Genomic DNA, 23,087 nt, shown 5'->3' on the forward strand with positions numbered 1-23,087 from the left:
GCATTCCTTCACGCCGTGCGTGCGTGCGTGCGTGTGTGTGTGCGGCACTGATTTCAATTTTCAAACTATGAGTCGAGCCCAACTCGACCAGCTCGTCACAGTTCGACAGTTTCACAGCACGGGCGGCGGACAAAGTGACGGCCGGGTCTTCTCATCTGGACGCTGACCGGGTAAAGATGGCACTTGGAACATTCAGAACAGGAACACGAGTTTGAAGTGTTTGGGCTACTTTAAAGTTTGACTGTTGGCGCGTGTATAGTTTGAGATTGAAACGTCGTAATGTTGGGAATGTTAAAAAAGCCACAAATGGATTTTGTATTTATTTATTTTGGGGGGGGTGTTGTTTGTTCACATTTAGAATCATACCATGCTAGTAACATTAATGTTGGTTGGTCTTTTTGAAATTGTTTTTTTTTTATTATTACAACCAGATGTTTGATGTCACGTGATTCAGTTTACGAGAGCACCGTGAAGTGCTCACGCGCTGCACTACCTGCGAAAAAAAGTCCACGCACTCAAGTCTGAAATGCACTTTACTACAAACGGACAACTATTTTAGAAACAACAACAAAAATTTCAAGCTGTTGATTAATAACATGATATTTTAGTAAATGAAGAGTTGGTGTGGCCTCACCTAAATGAACATGGATGCAAAAAAATCATTGGTATCATGACATTATATGGCATCTTAATTTATCCCCCTCATTTTTTTTTTTTAACATTCTGTTGGCGGCACTGTGACTGACCGGTTAGAGTGTCTGCCAAACAGTTCCGAGGACCGGGGTTCAAATCCCGGCCCCCATTGTGTGGAGTTTTTATGTTCTCCCCATGCCTGCCTGGCTTTTCTCTGGGTGCTCCAATTTCCTCCCACAGCCTAAAACATGCATTAAATGGTTGTTTATGTGTGCCCTGTGATTGGCTGGCAACCAGTCCAGGGTGTACCTGCCCTCCTGCCTGAAGATAGCTGGGATAGGCTGCAGCACTCCCACGACCGTTGTGAGGATAGGTGGCTTACATAATGGATGGATGATGACGTACTGTAGTATAGTTTGAGCGGTCTCATATTCATCTCCCCTTAAACAGATATGTTTCATTCAGGGAACAAAAAATGTTCAGAAGGATTTCTATGTCGACCAATCCAGTACCCTGCCCAACCTTTATTCTATGAACATGCTGCAAACATCCTGGTTTAAATACATGCACCACAAACCAACTCCAGGCATTTTTCAAAACCATTCTCTCATCATCTGATATTCACGACTACCCTCTATGAAGTCAAATGAGCATTAATTTCCTTTTTGTGCAGAAGTCATAAATAATTCATCAGATTTCATGTTCCCAAACTCTCCTAGAACCCTCTCATAAAGTTTTATACACCTTTAAAAATATTCAGGTCTAATTTGATAGTGTTCTGTCCAGTTAATGAAATTATCATACTGATGGCAATTGAGACCAAATTGTCTAAATCATTGTCATTTTGTTATATTACTTTTTCCATTTAGATGAGGTATGAAGGATTTTGTTTTCAATGGGAGAATCTCATTAAAAAAACATCTTTCATGAATTAGTCTGTTTCATTGTGGATATTAACAAATAAATACATAAATATTGGACAGCTAAAGTTACCGTAATTACCGGCCTACAAGCCGCAACATTTTTCACACCCTTTCAACCCTGCGGTTTATGCGATGATGTGGTGCTAGTCTTAGCGCAGCTGATTCTAAGCCTCAGTACACAAGAGTTTAATGCTAGCGCCGTGCTAACGCTAGTGCCGCTCTCGTGATAAACTTTTTGTGTACCGAGGCTTATAAAAAGGTGCGCTCTGTAGGCTGGGAATTACGGTGCAGTTTTTAGATGTACTGTTTGCCCCTGTTCAGAGAATAATAATGTAAAAACGCTATTCTCTTCTCTGTTAATCAACACGTAGTATAGCTTGCCATCTCAACTGCTTTTATACTCGTTTCTTTGTGAGGAAAAGTGTCGTGCTTGTCGACTGACATTGACAGCAGTGCTAAATGTATTAGCGGCTGGCTCTTGCTGTTTTCGCTGGCAGTTACGCATATTCGACACTGCGCCAAAGGTTGAAAATTTGTGGTTGTAATGGAAGTGGGCAAGCCTCAAAGTATTAGTATGTGAATTTATTCTAAACAAGGGAAACGGGCAAGTCGCTATGGTAAATGGTAACACCGCCACGCTATCGAAACGTGTTCCCATCGCTTTGTTAACCATGTGAGCTGAGGTTGAAAAAGAAATGGGCCTGTTGGGCCTACAATGTAAAGAGTCGACGTTCCTGATTTTCCTCTTCAAATTTGGGGAGTCAAAGTAAAAATTAGTCCAAAAAATTAATACTGGAATGACAGTAATACATTTTCAAAGTAGCAAAGTACTTCTTGTACTTGCTGAACCATCATTCTTTGAAAGCAGTTGAAACTTGCACTAAATTGTGCTTCATAGTGTCCACACTGCACTAAATGGACAACATTGGCACAAGAAAACTAGTTATCAGTGAGATTAAGGGCTCCAATTTGCTCTGGAACATAAAGATTGGACTCTGACGCAATGGGAAAAGGTCATGGGCATAGTCTGATGAGTCCTGGATGATCGAACAGTTTGGGTGAGCGCTGCAATGATGCAGCCGTCACGTATCGCTGATTTGCATTTTGTTCAAGTTTAATATCATTGCTGTATATGCACCACAAAATGTCATCTTACTGCCAGAATATAATGAATGTGTAGAAAATTGAGAAGATGACAATCCAGAGACTCAAACCTACAATATTGTTGGTTACACAACAGTCACTCCTCCTTGACACACAGCAATCAACAGTAGATGGAAATAGATTTTATTACATTGCATACTTGAAGCACTGGCACACAAATGTGGGCCACAATAAACAGCAGCCTTCAATGTTAGTTTCTATTCCCGCTTGGTTGTTTAGTTAACATTTCAAAGCGATAAACACCAGCGCCCGCCAAACCGCGGATCTCTTAATGGAATAGGAAGGTGAACTCCTGCCGTAATGTGTTGGTCTAGGAGTGTAACTCTGGTTTACGTTGCAAGAGGTCCTATCTTCAAATCCCGGGAGAGAACAACTGTTAACATATTTCGGGCGCAAATAACATATTTGTGAGGTGGCAGCATCTCATCTGGAAGGATTTAAGATTTGGGATTCTTCCCTGCATTCCGTTTGATCTTGTGCTCTCTGTTGGTGTGCATCACAAAATCGAGAGGAAGTGAAGTTTCCGTTCAGGATTATTCATTCATTCATTTTCCGTACCGCTTATCCTCATTCGTGTTGCGAGTGTGATGGCGCCAATCCCTATTGACTCTGGGCGAGAGGCGGGATACACCCTGAACTGGTCGCCACAGGCACGTATAAGCAAAGATTTGCACTCACATTTATTGTTATGCACATGTTATTTTTGCTTGGATAGGAATATAATGCAAAATTGAAATAATGGGAAATTGACCAGGTCAAATGAACGTGAACTGATCAATTTTGTTTGTGATACGTTAGGTTGGTAGATCTGGATCCCGAACCAGAGCCCAGATTTGATGGAAGAGGCCAGCCTGGGCCCACGTTGGAAATAGACAATGGCGTCCATTCACGCCTACGCAGCTCTTCATTGGAAATCCGAGAGAAAGAAATTCGCGAGAAGGGTTCTGAGATCCTCAGCGAACAGTTAGATGCTGCGAAGAAGGTGCTGTCATTTCTTTAACACACACATACAGTTAATTGAAAACAAAAACATAAGAAGTGCCAAAATTAACTCCTTTGTCCATCTTTTTCAGGAACTAAAACTCAAAGATAAGGAGTGTGAGCGTCTGTCGCAGGTCAGAAATCAACTGGAACAAGAACTGGAGGAGCTCACAGCCAGTCTGTTTGAGGTCAGCATCTTAAAGATCCTCTTCGATTTTTGTTAATTATATCTATCTATCTAGCTAGCTAGATAATCTATCTATCTAGACATTTTTTCACACGCTTTCAACCCTGCGGTATATGTGGTGATACAGCACTAGCATTAGCGCGGCCCTAGCATTAACGCGGCGCTAGCGTTAGTAGTTAAATGGATAGATTGCTGTCTTTTATTTTATCCTAAATTCCTCTCCCTCAAATTTATTGTACACACTAAATTAATGTCGGTGAAGCGAATTGCAATTGTTTCCACATTCACAACAGGAGGCTCACAAGATGGTGCGGGAGGCCAACGTCAAACAAGCCGGCGCTGAGAAACAACTGAAGGAGGCTCAGGGAAAGGTTTGTGATCTACTCTTTGTCAAATAGTTTGTAAAATATGTCACTTCCTCATAATAGAAAAAGGATGAGTAACTGCTGTCTAAATGAGGGGTGGGCTAAAGGGTCTTGTTTGATTTTTAAATCCGTTGGAATGGCATGGTCACTTTGTTGATGAGGTGGGAAAAAAAGTTAATGTGGATGTAAAAAGTTCATTTTAATCATGAAATAATTTGTCTAATTTTTATTGTGTTCTGCATAATTAAAGCTGGGATTTACAGTTAAAACACTTTGGTCATATATCTCAAAACGGTCTTTTGAAATGATCTTTTTCAAATATCATCACTCTAGCCCCACCTAATTGGTTTTATTTGACTAATATTCCAGTTTGACTCACAGGTAATCAATTATGTAAGCTAAATGAATAAAGCATACAATAATGCATTAATGCAACAAATATATTATAGGACTCTTCATCGTCTATGAATGTTTGGTGCACAGCATTAAAGAACGTGGAGGGTTGCCTTGCCCACCCCTGGTCCTAATATATCGTAATTTCCAGCCGATAAGCCGTGACTTTTTTCAGACGCTTTCAACCCTGAGGCTTAGGCAGTGATGTGCTAATTTGTGCATTTTTTTTTTCCAACGACCACAAGGGGGCACTCGAGGGGAAAAGGTAAGCGTGAGACCGGTGGAATATATGTGCCGAGGAAGTAACTTTTACCGGTCTGACCCTATTAGCACTCCGCTAGTGTGTTACTGCCGTGTCTCAGTGATTTTTATTTATTATTATTTTTTTTAATCATGTTTTTTTTTTTTTTTTTTTAAAACCGGCCCTGTTAGCACGGCAGCGCTCATATTAGTTTTAGCGTGGCGCTAGTATTAGCGTTAGATTCTCTGTGTACCGTCTCTCTTTGTAAATATCTCGTGTTTCAATGTGGGCACTTGTGGCTTTTACCTGGGTGCGGCTTATGTATGTACCAAATGGTATTTCCTCTACAAATGTACTGTGTGAGGCTTATAACCAGGGGCACTCTGTAGGTCAGGAATTACGGTACTTTCATTCACTTGTATATCAGAATGCCGTGGAAAAAAACTCTGAAGGTCCGGTTTCACCCTTGCATGTCCGGCTACCAGATTGATGTCCTCCAAGCGGAAGTGACGGCACTCAAGTCTCTGGTGTTGACGTCCACGCCGTCCTCGCCGAACCGCCAGCTGCATCCCCAACTGCAGCCTCCGGTCACCAGACAGATTGGTGGTCACAATCGAAACAAGAGTATGAGCGGTGTTCTTCCATCCCCACTCGGGACCAATGCACTTCCAGTACAACCAGTGGCCAAAGAGGACCGAGAGGTAAAGAATGTCATCGACTGTGCAACCTTTTTTGTCTGTTGTTCATTTCAACCTATAAGTCTTGGTCTTTTTTCCTCTTAAAGTGCCACAAAACAAAAATCGGTTTTAATTCTGAAGACATGAAATATGTACGTGTGACGATAAGTGCTGAAAATGTGCAAAGCCTGTGAGCAACATAGTAATGAGTTGTTGAGATCTGGCTTAAAACTCTTACTCATCTTCTAAAGGTTCCTGATTTTATGGGTGGGGCTAAAATGTCTGTCTGTAATGTCAACAGGTTTTGGCATATACCGTAATTTCCGACCTACAAGCCGCGACTTTTTTTCACACGCTTTCAACCCTGCGGGTGATGCGGCGCTAGCGTTAGCGTGGCCCTAGCATTAGCGCGGCGCCAGTGTTAGCGCACCTGGTTATAAGCCTTGGTACACAGGCTTATAACCAGGTGCGCTCTGTAGGCCGGGAATTACGGTACTTTCTAGCATAAGGCCCTCCACCTACTATATAAAAAACAGGTTCAGTAATTCCATGCAGTTATCATTTGGTGCCATTACCATTTCCTTGTTCATATAATCATGTTTTTACCAGTACAGCATGGAAAATGGCCATCAACCTATGCTCAAAAACTTGAAAGTGAAGTCTTCGTGTTTTGTGTAGTTTGGGCTACATTTTTTGCTATCTGCCACCACCCACGTGTAGCAAAGTAGCAGTGAACTCAGCACTTCTTTGTTTGCTACAACCTGGCTGATTACAATCAGTATAGCGTGCGATTGGCAATTCAGTTATGTCCACACCTCCCCTAAAGTGTTATTTGGACCATGTGTCTTGCCGTCTGCCAACACAGGGTTGGGTTGCGAGGAGGAACCAAACTGGATGAGATCCGCAGCCCACTGCCAGGCACCACCGGTGGTTAGAATAGCTGCTGGAGACGTGGAACATCAACCTCACAGTTGCCCGATTGCATGTCGGTGGTGGGAGGGATTTGCCCACAGGATCAGTGCACCTCATGTGCTCTGGCTGTTTATGACATAAACGCATTGTCCCACTGAATTCCACAGGGGGGAGAACTGTTGTGGTTTCCTGGGTTATTGTCATTATGACGGCTGGTGGGTTGCAGACTAGCAGCCCGTGAAAACGTGTGCTATCGTTGTTGGAAATACATCTTACAAGCTGTGAGAGTCGGAAGTAGACTACGCGTATTTGATTGACACTCTCATTGCAATTTTTAAATCCATTCATTCATTGTCTGCTTTATGAACAATACTTTTTTCCTCTGTCAATTTTTTTTTTTGACTGTTTAATGGCACTTTGAGCTCGTTTTCTTTTCCTTGTAACTTCTTTCTTCTCTCAGCCTGCTGTTCCTGCTCTCCTCTCTCTGATTCTCTGGCTGCTTGCTGGTCATGTAGCAGGAGCAAGGAGAGGGACTAGAGCTTGACAACAGACTGGTAACTTTTCTCCCCTCCATCTAGCGCAGCCTTCAATTGCTTGGCTTTCCGACTGTCGCTAACACCCTTCGCCGCGTCTTTGTTGACGAGATAAACGAGGGACTGTCACGTCTCCACAGATGGACTCGGTTCTTTACGCGGAGTTCCTCATGTGGAAGGAGCATCCGAGTCTCGATCGCTCGTCCGCCCTCATGGGTCGCATCTACAGAGAAGACATCGCCCCCTGCCTCTCTTTTACTCGATCTGAGGTCAGAATCTTCTCACCGGTGTCAAGTGGAAAACATTTTCTGATTGGAGACGCTTAACTAATTGGCGCGGCTGCTTGTGTCCGCAGCTATCCCAGCTGGTGCAGACCGCCGTCGAAAGCAACTCTTTGACCATCGAGCCCGTGGCCATGTCAGCGTTACCGCTGGTTAAAGCCTCAGCGATAGAGTGCGGAGGACCTAAGTGAGTTGTTTTGTGTGGAACAATAGCCGCATTGTATTTCCTTTCACCGTTCACTGCTGAAGTGAGGCCAGCCAGTGCGCTCTCTACAGTGAATCCCCTGAGGTCAAACGCAGTACATTGTGGTACACTAGTCAATGAACTTTGAAACGATTTGTCCTCGTAAGTAATACCATAATTCCCGGCCTTCAGAGCGCACTTGATTACAAGGAAAGGAAATACCATTTGGTACGTACATACCCCGCAGCTGTATAAAAGCCGCAACATTGAAACCCACATTGAAACACAAGATATTTACAAAGACAGCACACAGAGTTTAACGCTAGTGCTAATGCTAGCGCCGCGCTAACGTCATTGCTAACGCTAGAGCCGTAAAAACGCTAACAGGGCCGGTTAAAATAAAACTTACCGGTAAATATCACTGAGACACGCCAGTAACACAGCAGCAACATGCTAGCACAGCGCTAACACTAGCGCAGCGCTAACGGGGCCAGTAAAAGTCACTTCCTCGGCACATATAGTCCGGTCTCACTCTTACCTTTTCCACTCGCGTATCCCCTTGTGGCCGTTAGGAAAAAAGGCACAAATTAGCCGGATCACAGCATAAAACGCAGGGTTGAAAGCGTGTGAAAAAAGTCGCGGCTTGTAGGCCGAAAATTACGGTAATTGAAACGGAGAATACCGGGTCATTGGTTTCCAAACCTGCGGCCTCAAAGGAAGTGTGTGTGCAATGTAATATTCATGAATGAGTATTAGTTACATTAAAATTTAAATCCTGTATAGCATAGTTAAAATAGATATTTGGGACTATTTTATCATGCTATAAAGCGTTTATATGTGCAAGTTGTTACTTGAATTGCTGTTTTAAGCTCTTAGCGTTTTATTTTGAAGGGTACCCACAGCGTTCTGGTGCAAACTTCAGGCGACACCGATTATTGTTAAAATGAATGCAACCTAATGTTGTAAAACGTTGATTCATCTCCTTATCCACCGATGAGGCACAAGGTTAGTGTTTACGATCTCAAGACAATGTGAGTGAATTTTCTCCCAGTTCATTGTCATCTCAGGTTGCCAGAGCAAAGTTTTAGCTCAATTTTGATTTTTTTTTTTTTTTTTTTAAATTTTTTTCCCCATCAATGGGTTTTATGTTGGGTTGAAGACTAAAATAAATGCAAAAAATCTTTAGAACAAACATGCAACAAACCGTTTAACCTGTTGGCTGCCTCAATGTTGGCGTTGACGTATTTTATTGTTTCACTCGCTCAACTGACGGAGAGTTGACTTCACGAAGGTAGGCGTAGCCTCGGAGCAGGAGGGAGCGTGTCAGACTTCTGCACATCCTGAAAGCCACCTTTGCACAAAATAATCTCATTCCAAGTGTGAGGCGACTCTATCATTTTAACAAAGTTAAGACGCAGTTTTTTTCACCACTGCCGCTGTTTTGCACAAGCACGTCTTTGTGTGTGGTGTTTGCTGGTTTCGCTACTGCTTTTGCGGGTTGAGCGAACTGTGGGCATCAAAACTGGGAACAGAAATGTGTACATTTGAACAAATCCGGGTGAACTGAAATTCTTTTTTATTCCCAGTGCCAACTCGGTTCTCCAGTTTGATAGCACCACCCTAACCAGTGCACACTTTTCCAATGACTGTCTCACTTGCAAATCTTGTTTCCAGTGACTTTAGGGCAGCAGTTGAGACGTAAGTCCTCAGGAACCTTGTCGCTCCTTCACTAATCTGCATTTACTGCAGCATGAGATGACTCGTGTGCTGACTGCATGGAGAGGCCAGCTGATCTATCTGTGGCAAATGTTAATGAATGCACCAGATGCATGCATCTGACCTTTAACCATCAACACATTTGCTCTTTCATTGACTATTCTAACCTGATTGTTCACTTGTTTTTTGGGGCCTCATCCTCAGCTCGGCTTTATTCATTTTTTTTTTAAACACCTAAAAGTGCAAAATGGATATTTTTTTTTTTTTTATTTTTTTTTTTTTTTTTGCTGCCAAGACTCAACACCATGTCCATTATTGTAGCTGCAGTTGTCTGAACAGTCATTGTCTTCCTGACAGAAAATGTGCATTAAGCGGCGTGTCGCGACTGTGCCGACATCGCATAAAACTCGGTGACAAGGGGAACTACTACTACATTTCCCCCTCCAGCCGGGCACGGGTAAGTAGCAGTCTCTTTGAGCTTTGTCATCATCCGGTGCTGTTGAGACCAATGTTCCCTCTAGTTTTTTACGTGTCTGAGCAAACACACTAAGGCCGCGAGTGCTCCTTTTGACCACTGTGAGCAACGTCAGACGTATGCACTGTGGTCAGATCAGTGTCATCCATTGACGTTACAGTGCTCATTAAAAGGTTCAGATTACGTTACCATCAGAACATTTTTAAGAACAATTTTGTGTTTTTGCAAACTTACACTGAAAATGTCAACAAACAAAAAAAAATACATTACAATACAAATACATACCAAGCCAACTATTAACTATAATTTTGAAATGTCACTTCCAACTTTTTTTTTTTTTTTTTTTTTTTTTTTTTTTTTTAGCCCACATTGATATTCACGTCTGTTTTTTCTTGCTGTAAAACTGAATTATTGCTTCCAGCAATGCAAGTTGAAAGCTGAATGATCCTCCCAAACAGTTTTAGGGTTAATGTTATGTTGCCTCCTAGATTTAAAATACAGAATCAGCTTTTTGGGCAATGTATCGTCTGTGCTTTCATCCTCGATCAGGCTGTGCCAAGGTGGAATTTTAACATTATACACCATCTCACCCCGCACGTTCTACTTTGGCTACAGACTGGACCTTTCTCACTCAAAAAAGAGAAAATCTCGTCCAGTTTCACCACTTTTCTTCTATTATTCACATACCTTGGTGTTTGTAATTATGAGAGTACCCCTTTTAAAATGGAGGAGGGTGGTGTCAGGTAAACTAGGAAGTTGAGTGTGTGGCCTGGTGTGGCCGAACAGCAGCTTTTTGAGAGAGGCAGCGTGCCTCAGGTCAGGCTGTAGTTCACTGCGCTGGATCTGTTTTCCTCTGCGCTGAGAGTGTGCGCAAATGTGCAGTTGCGCAGCTTAGAGGGAACATCGGTTGAGACAATTTACGTGGCCTCATGTCTTTCCAGATCACGGCCGTTTGCAACTTTTTTACGTATATCCGCTACATCCAACAAGGCCTGGTCAGGCACAATGGTAAATTCATTCACACCGTGATTTATTATTATTTTTATTTATTTATTTATTTATTTATGGTCTGGAGCTAAATTTAAAGTTTGATGATTGTCGTTTTGTCTGTCTCCAGCTGAGCAGATGTTCTGGGAGATGATGCGTCTACGAAGGGAAATGACTGTGGCCAAGTTGGGTTTCTACCTCATTGAGCAGGGTTAGAGGACCTGATTGACCAGTTGTGATATGAAGACCAAGACTGTCAGGCTCACAATGTGGTAACATATCAGAGGTCAACAAAGAAAACAGTTGTACTACCACAATAAGGCAATGAAAGGCAAAGTGGATTTTAATATGCTCCTATGTTATAAAAATATGTTTACATGCATAGTTTTTCATCTTCATGAAGTCACTACAATCCATACAAATGAACGTATGCATTATAATTCAGACATATATGTACCGGAATATTTACACAAGTATAATGTTATAAAGCAATATTACACGTACACGTAAGTGCCACATCGATTTAAAATGCTGGTGTCAAACTCAAGGCCCGGGGGCCAGATCTGGCCCGCCACATGATTTTAAGCCAAATCTATAGTGTCAATTTCCATGAATCTTGTAAAAATCTCTACCAAAATTTTAAATTGTCATATAACATAAATTATAACGTTGAGATATTACAAGCATTTTTGTTTTACCAAACATGAATAGTTGAAAAACACATTAGCCTTGATTTCTGGTTCCAAAACTAGTTCATAAATTGATGATGTAAATATGATGAGATGATTCAATATTTTTGTTCCACTGTCATAATGGCCCCCTGAGGGAAACCGGAACAACGTTGTGGCCCGTGAGAAAAATGAGTTTGACACCCCTGATTTAAAAGGTTTACAAACATTTGATCCCCATTTGATGTATAGCACAATCACCACAGCAGCTCAGCCGCAAGTAAACGTTTCAACATAGTTTGTAAATCTGCAGCTTCATGTTGGCTTCCCTGTTAAATGAGATTTATTTCTCTGCAGTTTTCGCTAAATAAAATTCAACACACAAGTGAAGATATGCACATTCAAGATCAACACAACATTTGTACGATACTGTATGAGCCGTTAGATGGAATACGTTGTCCATACCCGTCCTATGCAATTTACATTGGCTGTTTTACCTCATAGTATACGTGTATTGTTAGTTATTTTTAACAGTCAACTGTATTTTCAAGGTGAAAATGAAGAAATGTCCGGGTGCCGTAAGTCCAATAGCCACTTCTTGGCCTCGAAGGCTTTGAGGTCTTCACAGCGTCAGTGTACCCAAAAGTGCCAACACTCCATTAAAGTCTGACTATGCCGCATTTGTCCCATTTTGTCATTTCCCGAAACGTTTTACTTCGCATTGTTACACTAATGAGTTGAAGTTTGGTCTGGACTGCGGTCATCATTATGACTGGTTTACAGCGACACACCCGCAGTCGTTATACAGGTTTGGGAGCAGGAATTCAACACAGGCGTACTGAATAAACACTGAGGTGACGTCCCACTCAGAGGGGGTTTATAAAAAGAAAATCTTTCCTTCTTGGAGCAGACATTCCTGTAATTCTGTGGTTTCCGGATTGAAATACCTTTCATAAGCTTGCATTCGTGCATTGCTTCCGTGGGTTCACAATAACAGTTTGAAGGAGATCTCAATAAATCATTTGTTAATGATTGAGTGCAGCTCTGCTTCTGTGGCTTCACAATAGTTTGAAGGAGATCTCAATAAATCATCTGTTAATAATTAAGTACAGTAAGAATGGTTGGTGACATGGCACAAAGGACAAAACATAGCCTTGCGCTTTCAAACTTGTCCATGGTAACTTTCCTATTCTGTGCATTTTTCATCTTAATGTTAACCCTTCAGTCACCTTTTTTTTTTTTAATGTGTTTGCTTAACCTTTCCCTTGGCAACATCCAACGTGGACTAGCTTGTCTTTGCGAAACGCCTGAAACGGCAAAGACAAAACTGTTTTGATTATATTGGACCATTCCTTTGAATAATAAATGAAAAGCTCCATTTTAGCACCTCCCGCGTCCATCGTAACATACCTTCGAAAACAGCTCAAGATCGCCACCATTCCGGCAACGCCACTGATCACGACTATGGCTGCCGTCACAACTGACACGACGGATGGCGAGGATGACTCTGGATCAGTGTAAGCAAACAGGAACAGTGTTCACGAAATTAGATAAACAATGCAAAGTGCTCCGTGTAATTCTGAAGTTTGGGGAATGTGGAAAGGGATAGTTTGAGAAGTTCCTGAATTCACCAACCTGTGCAAGAAAAGGAACCCGGCAGGTTGAGGCACTCCATGTTTTGGGGGCAAACTGGAATTTGTTGTTCACATTCATTTGTGTCTGTGATTAAACATGACCTGGATGAGGCTAAAATTAATATTTGACAACTTTTCGACTTTTTACAAGTAAAGATTTAAGTACCCTGGCACATCGGAGGTGGTGAGCTCCACTGCTGAATTTGAACGTTACAGCTGATAGTTGAAGTACCTTGCAGCTCAAAACCAGGTTGACACTCAAAGATAATCACAGAGTTGCAAAGTAGGGAGTAGCCGGACAGAATTTTGGGTATGGGACCGCAGTTTGGATCTTGGGGAGAGGTTACCACACAATTGTCACATGATCATGGTGTAATTGTTATTATTATTTGTTATTTACCCAAGTGTGGTTCTTTCCACGGGCTGAGGTTGAGCTTTGGGATGAGCGGGCTGGAGCAGGCCAGCATGGCGTCTGGGTTCTCTGTGCGTGAGAAGGGGTCTACAGGCACGTGGTTGATGTGGCTGTTGTCACAAATGATTCGTGACAGAGAGATGGGGTGGAGGTGTGTCCTCTGCGTGTCGGTGAACACTCCCTTCCTCTCCCACCAAAACCTTCAGATTGGACATTTCTCGTGTCTGAAACTGTGTCGGTGAGAGACTGAGCAGAAATTTGTTCTACCTGTCGCCATCTCTCAGGGCTCTGAACTGTCTGGCCAGCAGACAGGACAACAGCGGTCCAACTCTGCCTCCGGGTAGGGCCGGTTCAGAGATGGCCCCCATCCACACGTCGATGTTGTGTGGTGTACCGTACAGTTGCAGGAATTTGTGAGCTAGAGTTGGATTACCCAGAATGTCTGCCAACTTTGATGTCGTGTTGGGCACAGAAAGACCACAGAACCTTCGCCATGAAGTGTATCCTGGTTGGGATCAGGTGAGGAAGGTCAGCAAAAGTTTGTGTGTGAGGTGATTTTGGAGTCGACGCTGATACCCGGCAAGCCGTGATCACGGCCCCTCTGAAGGTTTAAGGCCCCGAGGTCCAGAGGCATACCGCCTTCCGCTTGAAACAGACGCTCTGTAAGCTCCTCCACCATCATCTGACCAGGAATTTGTAGCTTTGCAGGAGTCAGCAAGAGGCCACGCAGCACTGGGTCTATGCCACCTGATGAGGACGCCAGGGGAAAAACTCATCTACAAATACTGTATTGACTGAAAGCTTTATCCTCGTACAGATGACAATGGGATAAGATTTGAAAGGTTGTATCCATTTTCTTCAAGCAGAGATTCACCATTTCCCATAGTGCTTGTTGTCATTTGGTTTGCAGGAGAAATGAAGATGGTTGCAACTGTCTTCCAGTCAATCGCAGGGGTCATATAGACAGACAACCTTGAAAACTCATATTCACTCTTGTGGACAAGTCACTATTCAATTCACCTAATGTGCCCGCCCCCCCGTAAAAAAAGAAAACCAAAAACAAGCACATAGAGAACATTCAAACTCCACACAGGAAGGCCTTAGAAGAGATCCAAACTGAGAACCTCTCTACTGCGAGGCAGACATTATCACTATAGCGTCGGACAGCAACATAAACATGTTTAATTTCCATTCCTAAACTTACCCTCCTGGACAACCCTCCATGAGGCGAACAAAGATTGATGCAGAGGGAGTGAAGGATAGTGGGAATTAGCGGCGTACCCGGGCCCGAGTCTGGTCACAATCGGCTGCACAGTGACGTGAGCAAAACGGAAAGCGGCGGTGGCAAAGATGTTGGCAATGCTGGGATCCACCTCGGGGTCGTAACCCTTGTAGGGAGGAATCTGCGTGGACATGGCCTTCTGTCCCAGGATCCGTGGTAGGTAATGTTCCCACGTGAGGATCTAAAAAGCACCAAGACTCACTCAAGTTGGCCTAAACTCAGCAAAATGAAAACTCATCAATGGGTTTTAATGGCGCCAGGATGCCATCGTTAAGACCAATTCTAAGGAGTTCTACTCTGAGCTCATAAAGTCAAGGGTGCATGTGTAACAGCAAAATACAGCTGGACAGAGCTGTACTCAACATTAGTGCAGGGTGACGTTTTTTTAGTAGTAGTCTTTACGAATTAGGCAACATCATGTCTTGTCTGTCCTTTTTCATAAAATACAGTATGTATGTCAGACCATTCATATACCGTACCTAAACATGAAATGCGAATATCTGTGAATACACACACATGCGCTGTAAATGAAATGTGCTCAAGGTAATCATCTCTATATTATGTCACAATTATGAGTGACTTCTTTTTCAGCCAATGTCACATAAAATCAGTCTCCAAGAGTCTCAAGGACAAACTAGATCTCGTTGAGACTTTGGATGGTTGAGCTTGAGGTCGCAATGTAAAAAATGGATTTTGGCTACTTTAACAAGAAACATGTGAAGTCTTGAATCTTAGTTTGGCGCTTTGGCAAAGGGAATGAGGTAATTCAAACCCACACGACAAAAACATACAAAAAATTATTTGTCATCTCACTCACACGGAAGTCAGGCGAGTGAACCGCTAAACTGTCAACGGCAATGTTACAAAATGTTTTGGCAATCCACATCCACATTATATAAACATCTGTCTGTGAGGTCATGTAGACGGAATAAACGTGTCAAATGCAAATGTCAGGTCCATGTTTGTAGAATTTTACCTGGTGGATAGCTCCTATAATCTTCCGGGCCTCCTGATAGAGTGTGTCGGGACTCCAGTGGGGGTTTAGGTCATGTAGCTCTTTGACCAGACGGTTGTGCTCTCGCAAGAAGAGTGTGTGCAGGACCACCATGCCGAGATGTTCGTTGGCTCTCGAGTCACCTGGCAAACATGACTCATGTTGGTGGGAAGTACATTGTTACTGATTTGGCAGGTGTCTGTACTTTATTTACTCACTTTTTTTTACTTCATACATTGGAATATGGATTTTTGTTATTATTATTATTCAAATAACTACTTCAGGTTTAGCCGCTTTTGATGCTTCATCTCATTTTTTAGGGTGTCGTTACGATCCACAAAACCGCCAATGATCCAAAATCAGAATTACACATGAATCAAGAACAAAATACAAAAAAACATTTAAATGCAGTGGTTTAAACAACAAAGAGGTGTTTGAAAACCCAAGAAAGGTACTTTCAATATAATTTGACAGGTACGTGTCTGTCTGTCTGTCTGTCTGTCTGTCTGTCTATCTAATCTATATAGATCTATCGATCTAATTTATCCCCACTTCATAGTATGGTATATTCCTTTCTCCACAACAGCTCAGCAGCAAATTCGGTTTCTAGCTTGAGTCACATGCTGGCGATGGATAATTTTTGCGATTGCAAAATTGAGTGCTTTTATCGGGAATGAATGCCAGTTTTATGTTCTGCAGCAAAAAAAATAAAGAAAGAGAATTTGTGGTGAAATATAGAAAATCTGGATGCTATAGGCCCTTTAAAAACCTTCAGATTTGCATCAGTCCTTCTACTTTTAAGTCTTTATTTTTTTCACAAGTTTTCTGCTTAAGTCTAATGAGTGAGTACTTCTGCCACATATTGAGTTCCACTGTGCAGGCAAAAGAGGCCACGCTCACCAGCTTGGAAGCACGACGTGGCATTGTCCCTAGGCGGGGTACCCTCTCTAGGACCGCAGGGGTCCAAGTGAGTTTGTGGGCGAGGCAAGAAGGGCATGTAGGGCAGGTCCCCGTCCGAGTACTGCGAGTTGCCAGCCATTGAGCCGAGTGGTGAGGAACGGTCGCGCAACTCCAGAGCCTGGTTATCTGAGCTACCGTACACCATACTGGCGTCCACAAAGGAGGTGATGGAGTTCAGCTGCTCCCGGTACAAATTAGGGCCAACCCCATCCATGCAACTTGGAGCTGAGCGGAAGAAGGGCATGCACCTCTGGATGCCATACCGTGGATCAGATGGGGGAATCTAAGGAGAGAAGTCTTTGGTTTAACTGACTTAAAAAAATATATCCTTTGAAAAGATAAACATGAAACACTTCTATGGGGAAGCAAGGTGAGTCCCGGCTGCAGTTACGGGTGCAGTCCACCCCGGTCCGGAAAGCCGTTGTGCTGAGGCTCTGTGGTGTCAGCACCAGGTCGTGGTCAATCCATTGGCCCCACTCGACCAGCAGGTGGGACAGAGTGGAGTCGAGAGAGATGTTGTCATTGCGAGTAAACAGAATCTCCTGAGACACCAGCCGGACCTGCCCAGACCACCGAGGAGACCAATGAGGGAAGCAAAGTTTCTGTCAACGCAACAGAGACAGTGGGGTGGGGGACGTTGGGTACAGGGGGTCCTACTGGCGGAAGGTTGAAGTTGTGGTAAATATGATCTGGATCCCAGCCTCTAGGGGTCCCCCACGTGTCTTCATACTCTGGAGGCAACCAGCGAGAATAAGGAATGTTTGCAGAGCCCCATCTGGGATGTTGTCTGAGCAGGGAGGAAAAACAACAAAAACGGATTTCCCGAGTAAACCTCAATTCTCCTTAAGGGAGCTCATATTGTACATAATCACATGAACAGGCAATTATCATCCGCCTCATCCAATTACCACCCTTTATCAGTTTCAGACATCTTGTTTTGTCTTACAGCCAAGTGATGATCCAATATCCTAAAAACACTTACAATTCTGTATTGTTTAAAAACATAAAAATATTGATAGAGATGACATAAATGTAATTCTTTACATCTAGTAGTATTTGTATTGAATTGTGCCTTTAAGGATCGCGGCCTAATGAGTGATGTCTGGTGCTTAAGCCGAGTTGGCTGCCGCGTCTCCATGTTAGCATCAGTAGCGGCTTAAAGTGGTTGGCATGACTGGCATATGCTCCTTTTATTAATTGACCTATGGGGCGGTTACAGTTCAGCCCCATGAAATCCGCCTAGAAACGTGGCATGGAAAACTTGGCATGACCAGGAAAGAGAATTGAGACATGTTGTTTGATTTTAATTTACATGCAGCACTTTGGTTTCAGCTGCTGCTGTTCTACAAATAAAATTGAGTTGGAGTTGAGTGATTGTGATTTACAGCAAGAGAAATGAAATACTGTACAAGTATCAAGAGCTGACCTGTTGTTGCATTGCGCAGTGATGGACCTGTAGCGTTCTGCCAGACAGTCGGTAGGACAGCTGAGTGTGTGCAGCTGAGCCAAGCAGCCAGTGGCTTGCAGTAGATTCTCTACATCTGGTTGACTCACGAGCTCTTGCGGGGTTCAGGAAAAAAAAATCACATACAGTCGTAAAAGTCACACAAATGAAAGTACTGTGTATCCAAACAAAGCAATACTACAACTTGGTCTTTAACAAGGGTGCTGGAAAAAAGTTTTTGTTCCACAGTTCCACAACCATCTCAAAACAGATATGTTTCCGCTTAGGGAGTCGCATGGCAACTGTTCTGGTCAGGATCACCAACAACCTTCTGATAACGACTGATCCGAGCACTCTTATCACTCCTCATTCTCGTGACCTCACCACAGCTTTTGACACTGTTGCCCACCGTATCATCCTTCACCCCCCTCCACTCTCCCTGTAACTCTGGTGTCCGTCAAGGATCAGTCTTTGCCCTCAGCATTTTCACCATGTACGTGGTCCCTCTTGGTCATGTCATCAGCCGGCATGGAATCCCATTCCTTTCCTACGCCGATTCCTACACGAATGACACCCTTTATGCCTTAACTCCTGTTTGGAGGATCTTGAAATATAAATGTAACTTTCTCCAGCTAAACAGCTCAAAAACCGTGGCCATCCTAGTTGGCACCCTGCATGAAACCCAGTTATCTACCATCACCTTCTGTCATCATAACATGAACCTCTCCTCCTCATTCACCAACATGGCTGTTGGAATTAACCCTCAGCTGACATTTGAGGCTCACATTAAACACGTATTCAGGACCTTCTTTTTCGATCACAGGAATTTGATAAAACTGCGCCCTACATTCACTTTCTCAGATGCTGAAAAATCCTGGCTGGACAATTGCACAAGACCACCCAGCAGCTGCAGTACATCCAAAACATTACGACTCGGATCCTGATGTGTCCTAACCCTAAACCAAATCGCACTTGACCTTCAATCCCTCCACTTGCTCCCCGTCACTCAGAATCAGAATACAAAACCTTGCTGCTGCCTCGTGAGGGTCTTCATGAAGTTACTCCCCTTCTACCTCAGTGAACTCCCGACCCCACATTTGTCCTCACACCACCTCCACTCTGAGGACCAGACTCCAAACAATGGGAGAATGCACTTTTTTGCTTGGCTGCGGAGTGGCCTCCCCGGCAATCAAAAAGCAACACAGATTGTAAATGTTTTTAAAAAGTCCTTAGAACATGCCTTTTCAAATAAAATACATTTTTAGTAGTAGTATTGCTTTACAGTTCTGTTACAGACCAGTGCAAAGTATGACCACAGAAGTAAACACATCATGAAGACCTCTTTAATGAAGCGTCCGCCAAGCGTATTTGTTGAAAGTTAGGTACCGTGACGGCCGGGCTTTGTCATTGTGCGCATGTAGACCATTTCTCGAATCAGCTCCACCGTGTTACCCAGCAGCTCGGCGGCCCGAATGTGAGTCCTGCTCGCGGCTTTGGTCTGCTTGAAGTGAGCCAGCAGATCAGTCGGTTTCAGAGCACCTTGGGACAGAGACATCCTCACCCTACAACGGGCACATTGTTCAAAACGTCTACTTGTACAGTGTCCAGTTTTGAGAGGTCGCGCAGACAAGTTGTGGACCTTTCGCTTGTGTGTGCGTAGGCAGCGTCGGTCTGCTCCGTCGCCCTGCGAAGAGCCTCCTCCACGAACACAGACCCCACAAATACTGTCACAGACATAAAACCAAACTGTTCCAGTTGTCACAAGTGAGTCAGATGAGCAGTAGCTATGGAAACTCATTTGAGAATTCTTTCAAAATATAGCTTATGAGCCATGTACAAATATGCACTTTGTCCTCCTTATTTTGACTTTTCAGCGCACTATTAAAACATCAAATTTTTTTCCAACTACTGACAATGACTAGTGGACATTTGTTTTCCTAGTAAGGCAGTTGACTTTCTTACTAGTCACATTTTTGACACCACTCCATTGTACTAGAGATTTAGTGGAGGAAAGAACATTACCAGTCAGAGTGACATGTAAACTCCACACAGGTGGGTCAGGGATTGAACCCATGACCTCAGAACTGTGAGGCCAACACTTTGCAGCTGAGCCACCATGAAAATAGTAGCTGGTAACTAAAAAAAAACATTACTAATTAAAGTGATTCGAGAGCACAGAATTGTTTTGTATAGGAATACAGCAAGAGAAAATAAGAACATCAATTATGTAAACAATTCACGGATTGGATGTGGGACTTAGGGACCCATCCATGAAATTTCTGTACCGCTTGCACACATGGTGGAGCCTATCAGAGCTGGCTTCAGGCGAGAGTTGGGGTACACCGTAAATGGTTGCCACACAATCGCAGGGCATATAGAAACAAGCAACCACTCAGACGCACATTCACACCGATAGGTAATTTTGACTCTTCAATGAACTTACAACGCATGCTTTTGGAATCTGAGAGGAAACTGGACTACCTGGAGATAAGTCGCACGGTCGCTGGAGGATGGGGGCAAACAAAGAAACTCCACACAGGTCAGGCCGGGATTTGAAGCTGAGGGCTCAGAACTGTGAGGCAGATGTGCTAACCGTTCCACCGTACCGCCACTTCGGGACCCTGATTGCAATAATTTTAGTGCTTGCTATTTATGCCAAGGATTCACTTTTTAAATTAGTTGAAGTGTCGCCTTGTTCCTTCATATAAAATCGCATATGATGTCCTTTTATGCAATTCTATTAAAAAAAAAAAAAAAAAAATCTTTGACGGCTTTCCATAAGCAAAAACTTGAAGTCCTTCTACCTGAGGAGTTTTCTGAAGACACTGCGTACTCCGGGAGGGAGAAGAGCAGGATGATGATCACCTACGAGAAGACACCGTTTCAAGCAAGACAAATAACATGAAACGCATGCGTTTCAAGCAACTCACCCGACGGAAAGTGGCCATCTTGATATGTGCGATATTCCAATCAGGTTCCGAGCCCAGAGCAGGATCTGAGTGCAGTGCTGACTGAGGCTCGTGGCCAACGCCAGCAGGTGTGTATCACATGGCCTTTTATTCACAAGCAGGTATGCGCAGAATCCCCTTATCAGGACCACTGGTGACAGGAAGGAAACATCAAACCGAAGCCATGCCGCCGCCACCTCACAACCTTTTTGTTAAAAAATCAATTTATGATGAAAAGCAGTCTGTGATGTTTGGACCATTTGAAATAAATGAAAGTTTGTGTCAGTTGTCCTCCAGGAGAGCTCCAACGGGGGTGGGCAAACCATTGTAGTCATGAACCACGTTTGGTTTTGGAAGCAAACTTTTAATCGAACAAAAATGATCTATCCAAGCATACACTCGGTGACGTGTGAATGTGCCTTGAGCCAGACTGCACTGCTGGTATATTGAAGGCTGCTAAACCCTCGACACAAAAAGCAAGATAGAAAATGAACAGATCATGAAATTTAGTATCCCACTGACAAATTATGAAAGAAACTCTGAACATTTTTGAAACACTGATAACTATAACTATATTTTGAAACCAAAACTGTTTGCAAACCTTATTTTGCAACCCCAACACAAATTTAAGATCATATTTTGAAACATAGCAGCACGGGAGTTTTGCTGGAAAGTGTTGGCCTCACAGTTCTGAGGTCCCGGGTTCCATCCCGGACCCGCCTGTGTGGCATTTGCATGTTCTTCTCGTGCCTGCGTGGGTTTTCCCCAGGTACTCCCTTTTCCTCCCACATCCCCAAAACATGCAGCATTAATTGGACACTCTAAATTGTCCCAAGGTGTGATTGTGAGTGCAGGTGTTTGTCTCAATGTTCCCTGCGATTGGCTGGCAACCAGTTCAGGGTGTAACCTGCCTCCTGCTCGTTGTGTTGTACCACATAATTGTTTGATAAAACCACTTTAAAGGTGAAAGAATACTGTGAAACCTGAACCCAGTACACAATTGTCAAGATGAGGTGGCCGAGTGGTTAAGGCGATGGACTGCTGATCCATTGTGCTCTGCACGCGTGGGTTCGAATCCCATCCTCATCGGTGTTTTGCGCCCGAATGTGTTGTACCACATAATTGTTTGATAAAACCACTTTAAAGGTGAAAGAATACTGCGAAACCTGAAACCTGAGATCCATGACAAGATGAGGTGGCCGAGTGGTTAAGGCGATGGACTGCTAATCCATTGTGCTCTGCACGCGTGGGTTCGAATCCCACCCTCATCGGTATTTAGCGCCCTAATGTGTTGTACCACATAAAAGTTTGATAAAACCACTAATAAGGTGAAAGAATACTGTGAAACCTGAACCCTGTACACAGTTGTCAAGATGAGGTGGCCGAGTGGTTAAGGCGATGGACTGCTAATCCATTGTGCTCTGCATGCGTGGGTTCGAATCCCACCCTCATCGGTATTTAGTGCCCTAATGTGTTGTACCATGTAATTGTTTGATAAAACCACTTTAAAGGTGAAAGAATACTGTGAAACCTGAACCCATTACACGGTTGTCAAGATGAGGTGGGTGAGTGGTTAAGGCGATGGACTGCTAATCCATTGTGCTCTGCACGCATGGGTTCGAATCCCATCCTCATCGGTATTTAGCGCCCTAATTTGTTGTACCTCATAATTGTTTTATAAAACCACTTTAAAGGTGAAAGAATACTGTGAAACCTGAACCCTGTACACAGTTGTCAAGATGAGATGGCCGAGTGGTTAAGGTGATGGACTGCTACTCCATTGTGCTCTGCACGCGTGGGTTCGAATCCCATCGTCATCGGTGTTTAGCGCCCTAATGTGTTGTACCACATAATTGTTTGATAAAACCACTTTAAAGGTGAAAGAATACTGTGAAACCTGAACCCTGGAGATCCATGACAAGATGAGGTGGCCGAGTGGTTAAGGCAATGGACTGCTAATCAATTGTGCTCTGCACGCGTGGGTTCGAATCCCATCCTCATCGGTATTTAGCGCCCAATGTGTTGTACCATAATTGTTGATAAAACCACTTTAAAGGTAAAAGAATACTGTGAAACCTGAACCCGTACACAGT

At 43.4% G+C, this 23,087-nt stretch overlaps 2 protein-coding genes and 5 non-coding genes across 7 annotated transcripts; 6 read left to right on the plus strand and 1 right to left on the minus strand.

Annotated features, from left to right (window-relative positions):
- The first annotated feature begins 3,523 nt into the window (after positions 1-3,523).
- Positions 3,524-12,000, plus strand: rab3il1 (RAB3A interacting protein (rabin3)-like 1). Its single transcript, XM_061821589.1, has 9 exons — positions 3,524-3,702; positions 3,794-3,889; positions 4,182-4,259; positions 5,373-5,588; positions 7,150-7,278; positions 7,365-7,477; positions 9,548-9,647; positions 10,607-10,673; positions 10,783-12,000. The coding sequence occupies exons 3-9, from the start codon at positions 4,194-4,196 to the stop codon at positions 10,866-10,868; spliced, it is 777 nt and encodes a 258-aa protein (XP_061677573.1). The 5' UTR covers positions 3,524-3,702; positions 3,794-3,889; positions 4,182-4,193; the 3' UTR covers positions 10,869-12,000.
- Positions 12,001-12,556: 556 nt separating this feature from the next.
- epx (eosinophil peroxidase) lies at positions 12,557-19,511 on the minus strand. Its single transcript, XM_061821586.1, has 14 exons — positions 19,433-19,511; positions 18,029-18,161; positions 17,260-17,389; positions 16,956-17,162; positions 16,543-16,885; positions 15,625-15,785; positions 14,571-14,829; positions 13,943-14,113; positions 13,634-13,871; positions 13,355-13,566; positions 13,121-13,285; positions 12,956-13,039; positions 12,731-12,827; positions 12,557-12,627 (listed from the first exon to the last, which is right to left on the minus strand). The coding sequence occupies exons 1-14, from the start codon at positions 19,470-19,472 to the stop codon at positions 12,606-12,608; spliced, it is 2,262 nt and encodes a 753-aa protein (XP_061677570.1). The 5' UTR covers positions 19,473-19,511; the 3' UTR covers positions 12,557-12,605.
- Positions 19,512-22,001: 2,490 nt separating this feature from the next.
- trnas-gcu (transfer RNA serine (anticodon GCU)) lies at positions 22,002-22,083 on the plus strand. The gene has a single exon. It is a non-coding gene; the product is annotated as a tRNA-Ser (tRNA).
- Positions 22,084-22,183: 100 nt separating this feature from the next.
- On the plus strand, positions 22,184-22,265 carry trnas-gcu (transfer RNA serine (anticodon GCU)). The gene has a single exon. It is a non-coding gene; the product is annotated as a tRNA-Ser (tRNA).
- Positions 22,266-22,366: 101 nt separating this feature from the next.
- On the plus strand, positions 22,367-22,448 carry trnas-gcu (transfer RNA serine (anticodon GCU)). Its single transcript has one exon. It is a non-coding gene; the product is annotated as a tRNA-Ser (tRNA).
- A 101-nt stretch (positions 22,449-22,549) lies between these two features.
- On the plus strand, positions 22,550-22,631 carry trnas-gcu (transfer RNA serine (anticodon GCU)). Its single transcript has one exon. It is a non-coding gene; the product is annotated as a tRNA-Ser (tRNA).
- A 284-nt stretch (positions 22,632-22,915) lies between these two features.
- Positions 22,916-22,997, plus strand: trnas-gcu (transfer RNA serine (anticodon GCU)). Its single transcript has one exon. It is a non-coding gene; the product is annotated as a tRNA-Ser (tRNA).
- The last annotated feature ends 90 nt before the right edge of the window (positions 22,998-23,087 follow it).

Source organism: Syngnathoides biaculeatus, chromosome 6 (genome assembly GCF_019802595.1).
Source record: "Syngnathoides biaculeatus isolate LvHL_M chromosome 6, ASM1980259v1, whole genome shotgun sequence".
Lineage (NCBI taxonomy): Eukaryota > Metazoa > Chordata > Actinopteri > Syngnathiformes > Syngnathidae > Syngnathoides > Syngnathoides biaculeatus.